The sequence below is a fragment of the Ambystoma mexicanum genome, chromosome 11 (genome assembly GCF_040938575.1).
Source record: "Ambystoma mexicanum isolate Mex_15411 chromosome 11, UKY_AmexF1_1, whole genome shotgun sequence".
NCBI lineage: Eukaryota > Metazoa > Chordata > Amphibia > Caudata > Ambystomatidae > Ambystoma > Ambystoma mexicanum.
The window spans coordinates 829,832,658-829,845,364 of record NC_090934.1 but is presented as its reverse complement, the minus strand read 5'-3'; the positions used below and the strand labels follow the sequence as shown (position 1 = coordinate 829,845,364).

At 45.0% G+C, this 12,707-nt stretch overlaps 1 protein-coding gene across 2 annotated transcripts in view; it reads left to right on the top strand.

Moving 5' to 3' along the window:
* The window catches only part of USH1C (USH1 protein network component harmonin), an 844,250-nt gene that overhangs the window by 586,807 nt on the left and 244,736 nt on the right, over positions 1-12,707 (top strand). Inside the window, exon 15 of one of the 2 annotated variants that reach the window (XM_069623780.1) lies at positions 5,590-5,666. The exons of the other annotated variant lie outside the window; for it this stretch is intronic. Coding sequence (XP_069479881.1) covers positions 5,590-5,666 — 77 coding nt within the window. The remainder of the gene's footprint in view (positions 1-5,589; positions 5,667-12,707) is intronic. 2 annotated transcript variants of the gene reach the window in all.

The following is a 12,707-nucleotide window of genomic DNA, read 5'->3' as shown; positions in this document are numbered from 1 at the left end:
GATGAGTGTGTGCGAGGCCAGAGAAGCATTTCTGTTGTCATTTCTCCCAATAACCGTGGGTTTCTAATAACTACAGATAACCATGGCTATCTGTAGTACCCATGGGCAGTGGCACAGAAACAAAACTATGGTATAACAAAACCCTTGAAATTCACTGATAAAACTTTAGTTAAAGTTTAGTTAAGTTGCCAAATGTATCACAATAAAACCTCTGAAATTCAGTGCATTTGGGACGTCATGTCTGACTTAACTCAGCACATTCCCGTTGCAAAGTCCATGAGCACAATCATATTATAAGAGAAGGGATTCACAATGACTGAAATAGCGGACGCATATCTATTGTAGTCCTGTGGGAGCTGTTTCCAAATCGAAAAAAACCAAGCACGGGACTCGAGTTGGGTTCTGGATTTTGAATTGACCAGAAGTACTCCTGGCACCTTTGAGGGATTTATTCCATTACATCACTGCACTTCCGAACTAAGCGCCCGAAGGTGAGTGAGATATGGTGAGGCTTACTCCAGTCCATGAAAGGCAAGACAACCAATCTTGACCTTACGTCCTGAGGAAGGTTTAAAAAAAAAAAGGGACCTTATTGTCTGTTCCAGGAGACTGAAACACGTGTCGACTACATAAAGAGTTTGAAATTATAACAAACTATTTTACAACACCAGTAGTAAAGATAGGGTCGGAATATGTGGTACAATGATTTTCATGAGCTATGTGTAATATGAATTTTTGATTTACACGAACAATGAGAAAAGCCATTGCTATCTTGCGAGAATGTATGGGAATGAATGTGGAGATTATTAGGGTATGAGCCTGATGTTTTGTACTTTTGTTGAATAATTGTGTTTTTAAGCTATAGATATGTATTAGTATCATAATAAAGTTTGCATATATATTTTTGTATTTGATAAATTAAAAATGTCCATGTAATACATTGATTTATTGGGACCTTATCTCTGTTTGTTGACACAACTACATATAAAAATTAAACATACTAAAACTGTGTTAATGTTAATTCTGGGTGTACTGGCCCTGCCACCTTCTTCCCAAGACCTTGGTATTTGTCCATGTCTATTGGCTGAATTTTAAATGTGGCTTTCCTGATTGATTACAAACTATCATTGGTTATCTGGACATATGTTAATTAGTAAGTGTTTCTAGTGCTGATATTGTAAACCTCTGGCCGTAAGTTGCCCCCAATTCTCCCTTATATGATACTTTCACACCCAAATCAGCAAGACCCTTCTTACTCGTCCTTGCTTTTGGGGATAACTTAATTGCTCTTTGCAGCACCACTGTGGTCTGCGTCAGTCCCTGTCTGTTCTCGTGAGCACCTCTAGGGCATGCACATGGAGGAGGAATAGCTGATTGACATATAAATAAAAAGAACACAATTCTTTGAGTGCATGCTCATCCATCGAGGTGGAGAATTTGTATTACCCAATTTCAGATTTCCCAGTAAAGGTTGCTTTGCTCTAGTATAATAGCAGAGTTTGAAGAGGAATCCTGAGTAGAATAATGCAATCCTCTGTCTCTAAATAAGAGAATGGTTTGTAAATGTGTGTCTGCTGGGTTATAGGTTCCCATTCTCATCACTGTCCTCTCTCTGAACTACACTGCATCGTAGGTTGACTAGGAGGGAGTGACTCAAGGTGACCCCTATTGTATTTACTCTGCACAGCGTTCTTGATTCTCATGGACATCCCTAGCCCTGAGGGTCCCTCCAACCTCTGCAGACGACCCTTCCAATGTGACTTTGTTAAAATGCCACATTGGCCAAATCTCTCTAGTTCTCCACGTTTTGCTCTCCCAAGAATGTATTCTCTCTGCTAAGCAAGATAAATAATCCTTAAGAATCGTGAAGATTTCCAAGTCAAACAGTGAGCTGTTTCATGTCACTTGCAAACCTTCCACTCTTCCAATCCTTGTCATTCCACTTTCTTTTTCACTTATTAATGATTAGGCCAGCTATTTCTCTGATCAGAAACCCACCCTTTGCCAAGCGGTCACCTCCTCTTGTACGATTTCTGCATATTCCCTAATGTGACCATTTTAGTTCCTACCCACCCACCCATACTTGCTATACAATAGTGTCAGACTCTCTTGCACCTGTATTCTCTCATTTTTCTATTCATATATTTGCCAATATGGTACAGAAATCATGACTTAGTTCAGTCTACAAGATGTATCTTCAATTTGAATTCAGAGGTCACATCTCCATGCACGATCAGGATGTCACACAGATTTAAATGAACTTCTTCGATGGTTCGAGAAAACACCATCACAGTTGGATACTGTCATTGAGATATCTTGGCTTAGAGGGGACCTTAAGCACTTGGTAAGATTTCTGTCCTACACAACACAGTTATTACACACCATACAATGCAAATCCAACATAAATACATTCAAAATGCTCTTCTAAGGAAGAGGAACCAGTAAGAAAATGTGTCCAAGAAACATGGTTCACTGAACACTACAGCATCAAAATGGTCCCAATTCAAGGTCATCCACTAACACTCTGCAGTTCAAAAATGGGAATGTGTGCAATGTTTGGTTACATTACACAGACAGCAACAAGTGATAGATGTATGAGTGAGGAATGAGTGATAGGGATGATAGATGATTCTGTGATTGCAGGCAATTGAAGATAGTGAATGAGAGAAGGAAATAAATTGGACGGAGGGGGATGACATACATGTATTGACAGTTGATAAGCAAGCATTGCCCTAGTCCCCAAATTGACCACATAATCAGCTCCTGCTTCTCCTGCTTATGTTCTCCTAATAATGCACCTGGTCGTCAATGCATTAAAATCTTAGAGTCGTCATTGTGTAAGCAGCATCTTCCTTAGACTTCCCCTATAGGCCCATTTCAAACTTTAAGCAGTTCAATATGCTACAGGCCACCCCCCTTCTAAGATCCACCCCCCTTCTAAGATTCTGCAAATTCATCTCTTTCCTGCTCGCAACTCCCTCCACTGGTTCCCGCTGCAGAGACAATCAAAATCTGATACCACTCAAAGGTATTTCAGCACTCGTCCAACTACAAAGATGATGGGGGAGAGCGGAAACAGCTGAATCCCCGAAGTTCTCAGTATTAAAAGAGGAGTGTTTCCATTTTTTGTTAGAATGCGAATAAATCCTTTGTGGAAGGATGGACTCCAAAGGGGGGAATTCCAGAGCCTGGCAGAAAGGATAATGAGGATTTTCCTAAAGCTCTGGATCTTTTAAAAATGTTTGCATGTAGTTTGGTTCACGTGGCTGTTCTTTGATGGCCGTAAGGTGTCAGAAGCTTAAGTCTTTGTTTTAAATAGTCGATGCGGAGGGCATAGGAGACTGATCCACCAGAAAACTCTGGATGTACGGTTGGTCAGGAAGACTCTGAACACATTCATGCTTTGGTGATTTCTTCGATATGTCGTAGTAGGATGTGTGGTCTAGGCTTTCCAAGGCTGTTGACAAATCCAGTAGCACCATCAAGGTAATATCACCATGGTCCATGATTTGGATGAGAGTGTCTTTTATATCTAGGCGAGCTGTCTCGGTGCCCCTATGGGGTGAAAGCCTGATTGTTGATTCATCAGCATATTATATTGTTTGATATGAGATTGAAGTTGTATGGTTGCTGTTTTATCAAAAATTGTTAATAATAAGGGGGAAATTAGTGATCGGTCGGTCATTTGTAGGGTCAGCCAGGTCAAGGGTGGATTATTTGAGAAGGGGAGCAGCCATACTCAAGAAATCCACCTTTGTCATGTCAAGGAGTAACTTGTTTTAGTACCGATGGGATAGAGTTTCAGGTTGTTTTATTCAAGTGACAAGTAAGTTCATTGATAGTATCCACTAATCGTAAACTGCACTCTACAAATGTGCAATAACTTTGATAAATAGTTATGTAGAATACTCTGTGGTATCAGCACATGGAGATCATTATTGACCTCTTACTAGTCAATCAAAATCTTAAGAAAACAGTCAATAACTACTAGTATTGACTTCTTTCTGAATATTTGGCCTTCAAAAGCAGACTGGGAAACAATAACGACATTTCCAGGCAATAGTTATTTCAACAAGAAACTTCCCTGTTCACCAGTACCTTTCTTTTGCTACAACATCCTATTTAAAACACACAGAAAAAGCTAAACTATAGGAAAAGCCTTCCACTTTCTTGAAGAGAAAGCATTTACTTTGACATTACACCTAATACACATGTATGTTAAACCTGCTCCAGTTTTTCCCAGTTTGCAATAGAATTGTTCAAATTATGAAGGCCACCTCAATATTTAAATACTACAAAATAAAACACATTTATTTGGTATTATCTAATTTTGCCAATTTCGTTTCACAATTTCTTTGCTGCTTTTACCGCAAAAATTTCAGGCTAAGTTTGGGGAAGGTATATAGGGATGGGATCGGGGATGAAGGGTGGATGCATGCAGTCACCCCTGCTTTTTGTGATAAAAAAGAAATCAGTGAAATCATCTAAAAATGCATCAGAAAAATGGACATTCAGGACAAAATTCGAAGAATATTCATAGATCCATTTAATTTATTAGCTTACTTTGCCTGTATACGTTTCTTACTATTAATGCAACATTGATTACTTGATCAAAACAATTTAAAAAACTTCAAAACATGTATTGCTACCACCACTATGTGCTTTGTGCTTTGTGCTAAAATAGCCTGTGTGCTATAATAGCCTTATAGATCTCGGGAGAGGGCATTATCACTTTGGATAATTATCCTTCCCCGGCGAATGGCCCTTGGTTTTGCCTTGGACCATAAATTGCTCACAGGGCCATAGGCAATAGTAGATGGACATCTGATGGCATGGTCAGATCAAGGCTATGGTATAAGAGTTGAATATCTTGTCAGATAATCTATATTGTTAAGTTATATTGTATATTGTGAGGCTCTAGGATTGTCTGTTTCTGCAAGGTTTATCATTTTGTTATGTTGACTGGGTGCCATGCCGTAATATCTCGGAACGATTGCCTGCCCAAGGTAAATGTCATTAGTGAGTGCTGCAATATTGTTACTATTAGGTACAGACCACCCCGTGGGCTATTATTGCCATTAGCATTCTGGGAACATTTTTAAAAGGGATTGTCTTTGATGAACAGGCACTCATTCCAAGCAAAAGTGTTAAGCAAGCTCTACAAGGAGCTTTTCATAGTAGCTTCTACAAATGAGAAGAAGGCGCAGTTGGGAAAGCGGAGCAGGTGAGTGATGTTGAATATGTCAATATGTAAGAGTCTGAAGAGGCGGAAGGGCAACGAGAGGCTGCAGAGAGACAGACGGGGCTGCCTGTTTGCTTGGAGTGTAGGCATGCACGAGAAGATGAAGCAACCTGATTGGTCAGGGCAGATTCCGAGGAACATGCCAATTCTCAAGATCTCATATTTTCACAGTGAGTCAGAAGACTAATAACTCAAATAAGATAGCGCTTGGTGTCAATTTACCATGAAGTTGGTGTCTCTTAGAAGTGCTTTTTAACATGAAGTGTTTTAATATCTTTCCCCTTTTAACACCTATATAGTCTGCATGTTCTGCTTATCTTCACTCCCTTCCTCCTTTTTTCCTTCAGTGGATGGGAAGGAGGCTGGGCAGCTTCAGCTGGGAGAGGATCATCTCGATGAAGTGTTCATGAAGGAGAAAAGACAGGTTTGCAGTTCTTCTCTTGAATTAAGTCCTGGTTCATCGCCCATTTCACTTCCTCCTGTCGCTCAGCTAACATGCTTTCATGTGCTTGCTGCTTTTCTCTAACCTATTGAATCTTTTGAAAGACTTATTTCGTTAAAGAAAACATGAGATCTTTCTCTTGGTCAATTTAGCAGTTGAAAAAGATACATTTTTGTGATTCCGATTTGTAAATCAAATTGAGTTTATGGTAAATGACATTTATGATTTATGATGTCCAATCATTTTTATTTTATTTCATCGGATGTGTTTGTACTGTTATGAAGTCTGATCTACGTTTCCATGCTGGAGAGGCAGTAGCACCACTGTGTTTTGGCCAACATAACATTACCTCCACGTCCACTCTTCCTCGTCCCAGTACTTACCTCAGGCACCTGCCTCCGACACAGGACCCTCTTTTATTTCTATTTATTTCTATAACTCCTCCCCCACACCCACGTCACTTAGTTTTAAATTTTTCCTGCCTCTGGCAGGTTGGGCTTGTTTTTTCTTCCCGGCGCGGGGCGCTGGGTAGCTCCGATTGCTGGCCCACCGGTGGGGCTGTGTGGCGGGGCCTTCGGCTCCCTCAGGTGCGGCAAGACTCCTGGGTTCCATGTGGGGCTTGGGACCCGGTCGATTCAGGCTGCCTTGCCAGGTTTCTGCTGGGCTTTGGCCAGCGCAGGGCATCATGGCCCGGGTCCAAGGAAACAGACCCGGGTAAAGGTAAGGAGTTTGGGAGCATGTCTTCCTGTTGCATGGCCATGCTGCATGGGCGGCTGTGCACGGATTGGCGGCTCCTTTTTCTTGTTTGATCCACATGCTCCGGAGGTGGGTGGGTTCCGCCTCTGGCGCTGCAAGCAGTGTTGCCATTGGAATTAATTGTTGATATTCCTATTGGTTGTTGTTCTTTCTGGCCTCTATTTGAATGTGGGAGAGGCACGTTGGAAATTGTTTGTATGTGGAGCCTTGGTTCAGTCTGCAGAGGACTTTGGTGGTGAAGCAGGCTTCCTTTGGTCACTATTTTTGGACATTCTCATCATGGGAAAACATTCTGCAAAGAGCAGGCATCTGGTCCTGTCTTCTTCTACTTGTTCTTCATCTTCCTCTTCTGAGTTATACACAAAGAGAAAGAAGAAGGCTAAGCGTTTTTCCCTGTCCAGAAAGGAGTTGAAGAAGCTACTTAAGCATCATAGAGGGAGTTGCACACATACTCATGGACACAAGGGCAGGTGTCTGTCTTCCTCATCCTCCTCTTCTTCTGGCACTGAGTCATCGGCCTCTTCTTGTTCCTCTTCGGCTGATGCTGAAGGGAAGCATCTGGACAGAGAGGGAGTGGAGGAGGTGCTTGCTCAGGTTGGGGATTGCATGGGATTTTCAGAGCCCCTGGTGCCAGTGGAGGGCACCGACCCTTCTATTCACCAGTATAGGCATACACCTAGGAAGGGGTTGCCATTGGTTTCTAATATCCGGGATAAAATCCTCCGGGAATGGCATGACCCGGAGACGATTGCAATGCCCCGCTTCATGTCCAAACTTTACCCATTGAAGGGCGAGACTTTGCTGTCTGATCCAGTTGAGGTCGACGATATTCTCGCCAGCCTGGTGGGTCGCTCCTCTATATCGGCCGAGGAGGCGGCCGTCCGGGATCCAGTGGACTGCCGAGTTAATTCCGGCCTTAAGAAGGTTCATGCAGGGGCACATATGGCCCTTCGAGCGAATATCTACGGTTCCTACACGGCTGAAACAGTGTTGAATGGTTTCAGGAAGTTGAAAAAGGCTGTCAATGAAGGCTCTGATTGAGCCCCTTTGCTTACAGACATGCAGATACAGGTTGAGCTTTTGGCCGATCTGGCTTTTGATGGGGTGTGTGGTTCAGCCATGGCCATGGGGGCTGGTGTATCTGACCGGAGGCATTTGCACCTGAGGGACTGGAAGACTGATGGGCCTCAGAAGGCGGTTGCCCTGAAACTTCCTTTCACTGGGTCCAGGCTTTTTGGAGATTCCCTTGAGGATAAGGTGCACAAAGTTTTTCGGGCAGACAAACATGATGACAAACTTCGACGGAAGCCTCCTTCATCGGCCAAGAAGTCTTCCTCTGGTGCTGGTCCAGTGGCCAGCAGGTCTTTCCCTGGCTCCTCATCACATTATTTTCGGAGAGCTAGGAGGGTCGGGGTCCTCCACGCTCTTCGCGTCCTGGGCCAGTTCCTAAGTCCTGATGGGTTGGAATTGCCGGTGGGCGGGTGGCTCCTGCAGTTTTTTCCAGTATGGGAAAGGTGGTGTTCCGACTCATGGGTTCTGGACACAGTGCAAAGGGGTTATCGAGTGCTTTTCCTGTCTCCTCCTGTCCAGCATTGCATGGTTCAGACTGTGGTTCCCAGGTCTCGGCTCAAAAGGTTGGCCATGGACGCCGCTCTCTCCAAATTAGTGTTAAAGGAGGCCATCATGCCCGTTCCTCTCCCTGTTCAGGAGCAGGGGTTCTACTCGCGTGTGTTCCTGGTCCCCAAACCTTCGGGGAAGTATCGGCTAATTCTGGACCTCAAAGCCCTGAACTGCTTCGTCCAGAAGGAACACTTCAAAATGGAGACTTTACAGAACATTCTTCCAATGTTATATAAGGGGGATTGGATGACATCTCTGGATCTCCAGGACGCTTATTACCACGTGGCTCTCCGTCCCTGGCACATGAAGTTCTTCCGCTTTGCAGTGGGATCCTGACATTTTCAGTTCAGAGTGCTCCCGTTCAGACTGCGATCAGCCCCCAGAGTATTCCCCAAGCTAGTGGCTCCCCTGGTGGCACACTTGCATCTGCGGGGCATTGAGATATTTCCCTACCTGGACGATTGGTTGATCAAAGCGTCCTGCCGGCAGACTGTCATGTCTCATCTCCGATTGGTCTGCCAGTCATTGCAGGAATGGGGTTTCCTGGAGAACTGGCAGAAGTCTCAACTGGAGGCTTCTCAGGATCTAGTTTTCATTGGGGCACAGGTTTGCACCAGGATGGGGAGGGTGTTCCTGTCCCTGGAGAGGGACCGTCGCTTGCTGGCTGTTCTGGACAGGGTTCTCAGGAGGCAGTATGTTCCAGCACGCCTATTGCTGAAATTACAGGGGCACATGGCTTCTTGTGTGTTTCTAGTTCCCTGGGTCTTCATTTACTCCCCATGGTGTGTAACCACCTCTCCCACTGGCTCACGACATCTCAAGCTTTCGAGGCTTTGATTCCAGTGTCCCCAGCGCTGCGGGTCTCCCTGAAGTGGTGGTTGGGGGTTCAAAATCTACGGGTTGGGGTGTCCCTGATCATTCCTCCTGTGACCACTCTTACTACCGAAGCCAGTGGAAGGGGCTGGGGGGCTACGTTGGGGGTCCTCTCTGCTCAGGGGTTGTGGGATCCGGAAAGAGCCATCGAACATCCAATTGGCGAGAGTTGTGTGCCATTCTCCGGGCTCTGGTGTACTTCAGGAGGTTGCTGGTAGGCCGGGCAGTTTTGGTCCGGACGGACAATATGACAGCTTTGGCTTACATCAACCGCCAAGGGGGTTCCGGCCGTTCCTTGAATGCCCTGGCAGCTCAGATAGGGGCATGGGGGGAATCACATCTGGTGTCCCTGGTGGCTTCACATATCAGGGGTGGACAATCTTCAAGCGGATCTTCTCAGCCGCCGGTTTCCCTCCTCGGTGGAACTGGTCCTGTCGACCCAGATCTTTGCAGAGATCTGTGTCAGGTTTGGGACCCCTGTTCTGGACCTGTTTGTATCTCCGGCTTCAGCGCAAGTTCCCCTCTTCTGCTCTCGGTTTCAGGCCGAGGGTGCGTGGGCAGGTGGGCGCCTTCTCTGTGCATTGGCCTCAGGGTCTCCTTTATGAGTTTCCACCTATTCCTCTTCTGCCCCGGGGGGTTCAGCGTGTGAGAGTGTCCAGGGTGACTGTATTGTTGTTGGCTCCATTCTGGCCCCGCCAGAGTTGGTTCCCCTCTCTGTTGGAGCTTCGGTCCCAGGAGCCTTGGATAGTTCCGAAGTGACCTTGTCCCCTTCTAGGGGATCTGCGGTTGGGGGTCCGCCAAATACAATGGGCAGTGTGGCTATTGCGCAGGCTAGGTTGATATCTCGGGTTCTCTGGTCCTGTGGTAGAGTCCTTAATGAATGCTCTTAGACCCTCCACTCTGAAGGCTTACGGCAGACATTGGAGCCATTTCCGGGACTGGTGTGGGCGATGTGGGATCCCTCCCCTACGTTCTGGCCTCCCCGCTATCCTTCAATTCCTCTGGGATGGGTTTGACAAGGGCCTGGCGGTTTCCATGCTTCGCTCTCAGTGGGCCTCCATAAAATTCCTTTTGGGGGACTCTGATGGGCACTTGGATAGAGAGGTGTTGGTGGGGAAGTTGCTCAAGGGTTTTTCTTCTTCCCGTCCTTGGACTTATAAGGGGCTTCCACCTTGGGATCTCCCTCTTGTCTTAAAGTCCCTTCAGGGGCCTCCTTTTGAGCCCATTTCCGAGATTAATATGAAACATCCGATGCTGAAGACTGCCTTTCTGATTGCCATAACTTCTGCCCGTAGGCTTAGGGGGATTGGGGCTCTGTTATGTCACCCTCCTTTCCTGAGGGTTCTGCCGGACTCGGTGGTGCTGAGGTGTGATCTGAAGTTTCTCGCTAAAGTTGTTTCTCGGTTTCTCGGTTTCACACCTCAGGATCTGGTCCTCCTTGCCTTTTTACAAAATCCGCAAACGGCTGAGGAAGTGGCTTGGCATAACATTGATGTGCGGCGGGCGGTGTTGGAGTATTTGGCTAGGACTGCCCCTTTCCGCCACTCTGACTGTCTTCTGATTACTTTTGGCCCGGCTGGGGCTGGGCGTAAGGCATCTGTAGTATCCATTAGCCGATGGATCTGTGTTGTCGTCTCCATGGCCTATGTGGCTTCTGGCCTGCCTGTGCCTGCGCACGTTCAGGGGTGGTCCACCAGAGGTTTGGCGGCCTCATGGGCCGATGCAAGGGGGGTTTCTCTACAGGAGATTTGTAGGCATGTCACTTGGGCTGATCAGAGCACCTTCATCAACCACTATAGGTTGAAGGTCTTCCACTCTGGGGTTGGTTCCTTCGGGGTTGGAGTTTTGTCTGTGGGGATGTAAATTTGGAGTTATTAAAGGTGTGTGTTTCTGCACTGTTTTGATTCTGTGTCTCATTGGGACCTTTTTCCCCATTTGCTGCTTTGGTATACCTCATGAGGTAAGTACTGGGACGAGGAAGAGTGGACGTGGAGGTAATGCTGTGATTACTTACCGGTAATCTTCATTACTCCTAGTCCTACTCTACTGACGACCCTCCTCACCCTCCCATGCGGGGAAGATCCCATGCTACACCTTGGTAATATGAAACTAAGTGACGTGGGTGTGGGGGAGGAGTTATAGAAATAAAAAGAAATAAAAGAAGGTCCTGTGTCGGAGGCAGGTGCCTCATGAGGTAAGTACTGTGACGAGGAAGAGTAGGACTAGGAGTAATGAAGATTACTGATAAGTAATCAGAGCATCACTCAGACCTTGACCTCAATGACATCCCAGGAACCTATGATACATGACCTTTTATGCTGATAAACTCACAGGAAGTGGGGTCATGGAAGTGACTAAAACGTTGTATATGTTTCACCTTCAGGCACTCCGTAGAATGGGTCTTAACACTTCTTTTAGCACCCCAATAGTAGTATATGGCATTCTAAAAACAAAAGGCCCAATGCACATGTGTAGAGGCCTCATGTATGAATCGGTAGTGTCTGGAAGGGAAAGGGGAGAGGACAACGATCAGCAGCTCCATTTTACCACCGACGTTCTTCTGCTCGCCATCATACTTCTGCTGTCTGAGACAAACCTTTGTGTTTAAGAAAAACTTGCCCCATCATTAACTTGGATGTTTGTGACCTTCCATTCCCTAAACTGTGGCATACATGAAATGATGCTTTCATTTATGAATCCTGATAAATGTTAATTTGCCACAAACAAATTATGTGTTTATAACCTGTACAATGTTTTTTGGCAACAAATCAATGTTTTATGAGTACATAAGAAGCACTTGCTGCGCTTCGATATTACAAGCGAAAGTAATATATTGTATTCATTATTACAATGTGAACTTTTACCAAGATTTCCTTTGCTGTGTATGCTGACAAATCATTGTAGATAATTTAACACTTTCTTTTTAAACGGTATGTGTTAGGCAGGGTATTTCCTTGCTGTTTTAAGAGACTGCCTGAATATGGTAACCAATGAAACCGCAACGTCATACGCGTAAACCTAAGGTTACTTTCTCGTGACTAAATGATGCATGTCAATGACACTGAGACGTAACTGTACGTGACGTGATGACATCATGATTTAATATTTTCCTATGTATACTGTGATCCTCAAAGCAGTTGGTCTCTTCCCCCTTAGTGTGTGCGACAATGTGAACCTTGCATGCTTTCTTCCACAACCTAGCTTTTGGTCAGGTAATTACCATCCTCTTCTGGCTGAGAGAGAGGGTTTCTGTACCTCTTGCTGCTGTAGAGATAATGCTTTGCTACAATCTTTCTTTAGCTTTCTTTCTTTACTTTGACAGATTCGATTCTAATTCAACAAGAGAGATGTGTTGCCTCTTTTGCAAAACGAGGTTGTGCCACTGTAATTTCCCTTCCGCCGCATTCCACACAATAAGAGATATGTCCTCTACTATTTGACGTTTCTAATGCTAGAACAAGAATGCAAGGACCGAGTCTTGGCCTTACTTTATGCGTGCTGTATTTAGTTTCTTGCAGAATATGGTCCCTTAGAACAAACTAAACCAGATTGCAAATCAACCCCTGAGGATGTTACGTACTGTAGACTTGTTCTTTGGATTTGAGCAGATTTGGAAAGTTTTAGGATAGTGATCAAATCTTAACCATCTGTAGTAGGTATCATTATTTTCTAGTAGGTTATTTTATTTATTATTTTTTCTGTCCTGAAGAAAGCGGTATATTTATTCACGCCGAAACACAACTACTGTGCGTCGACCCTGGACTATTTGTAAAA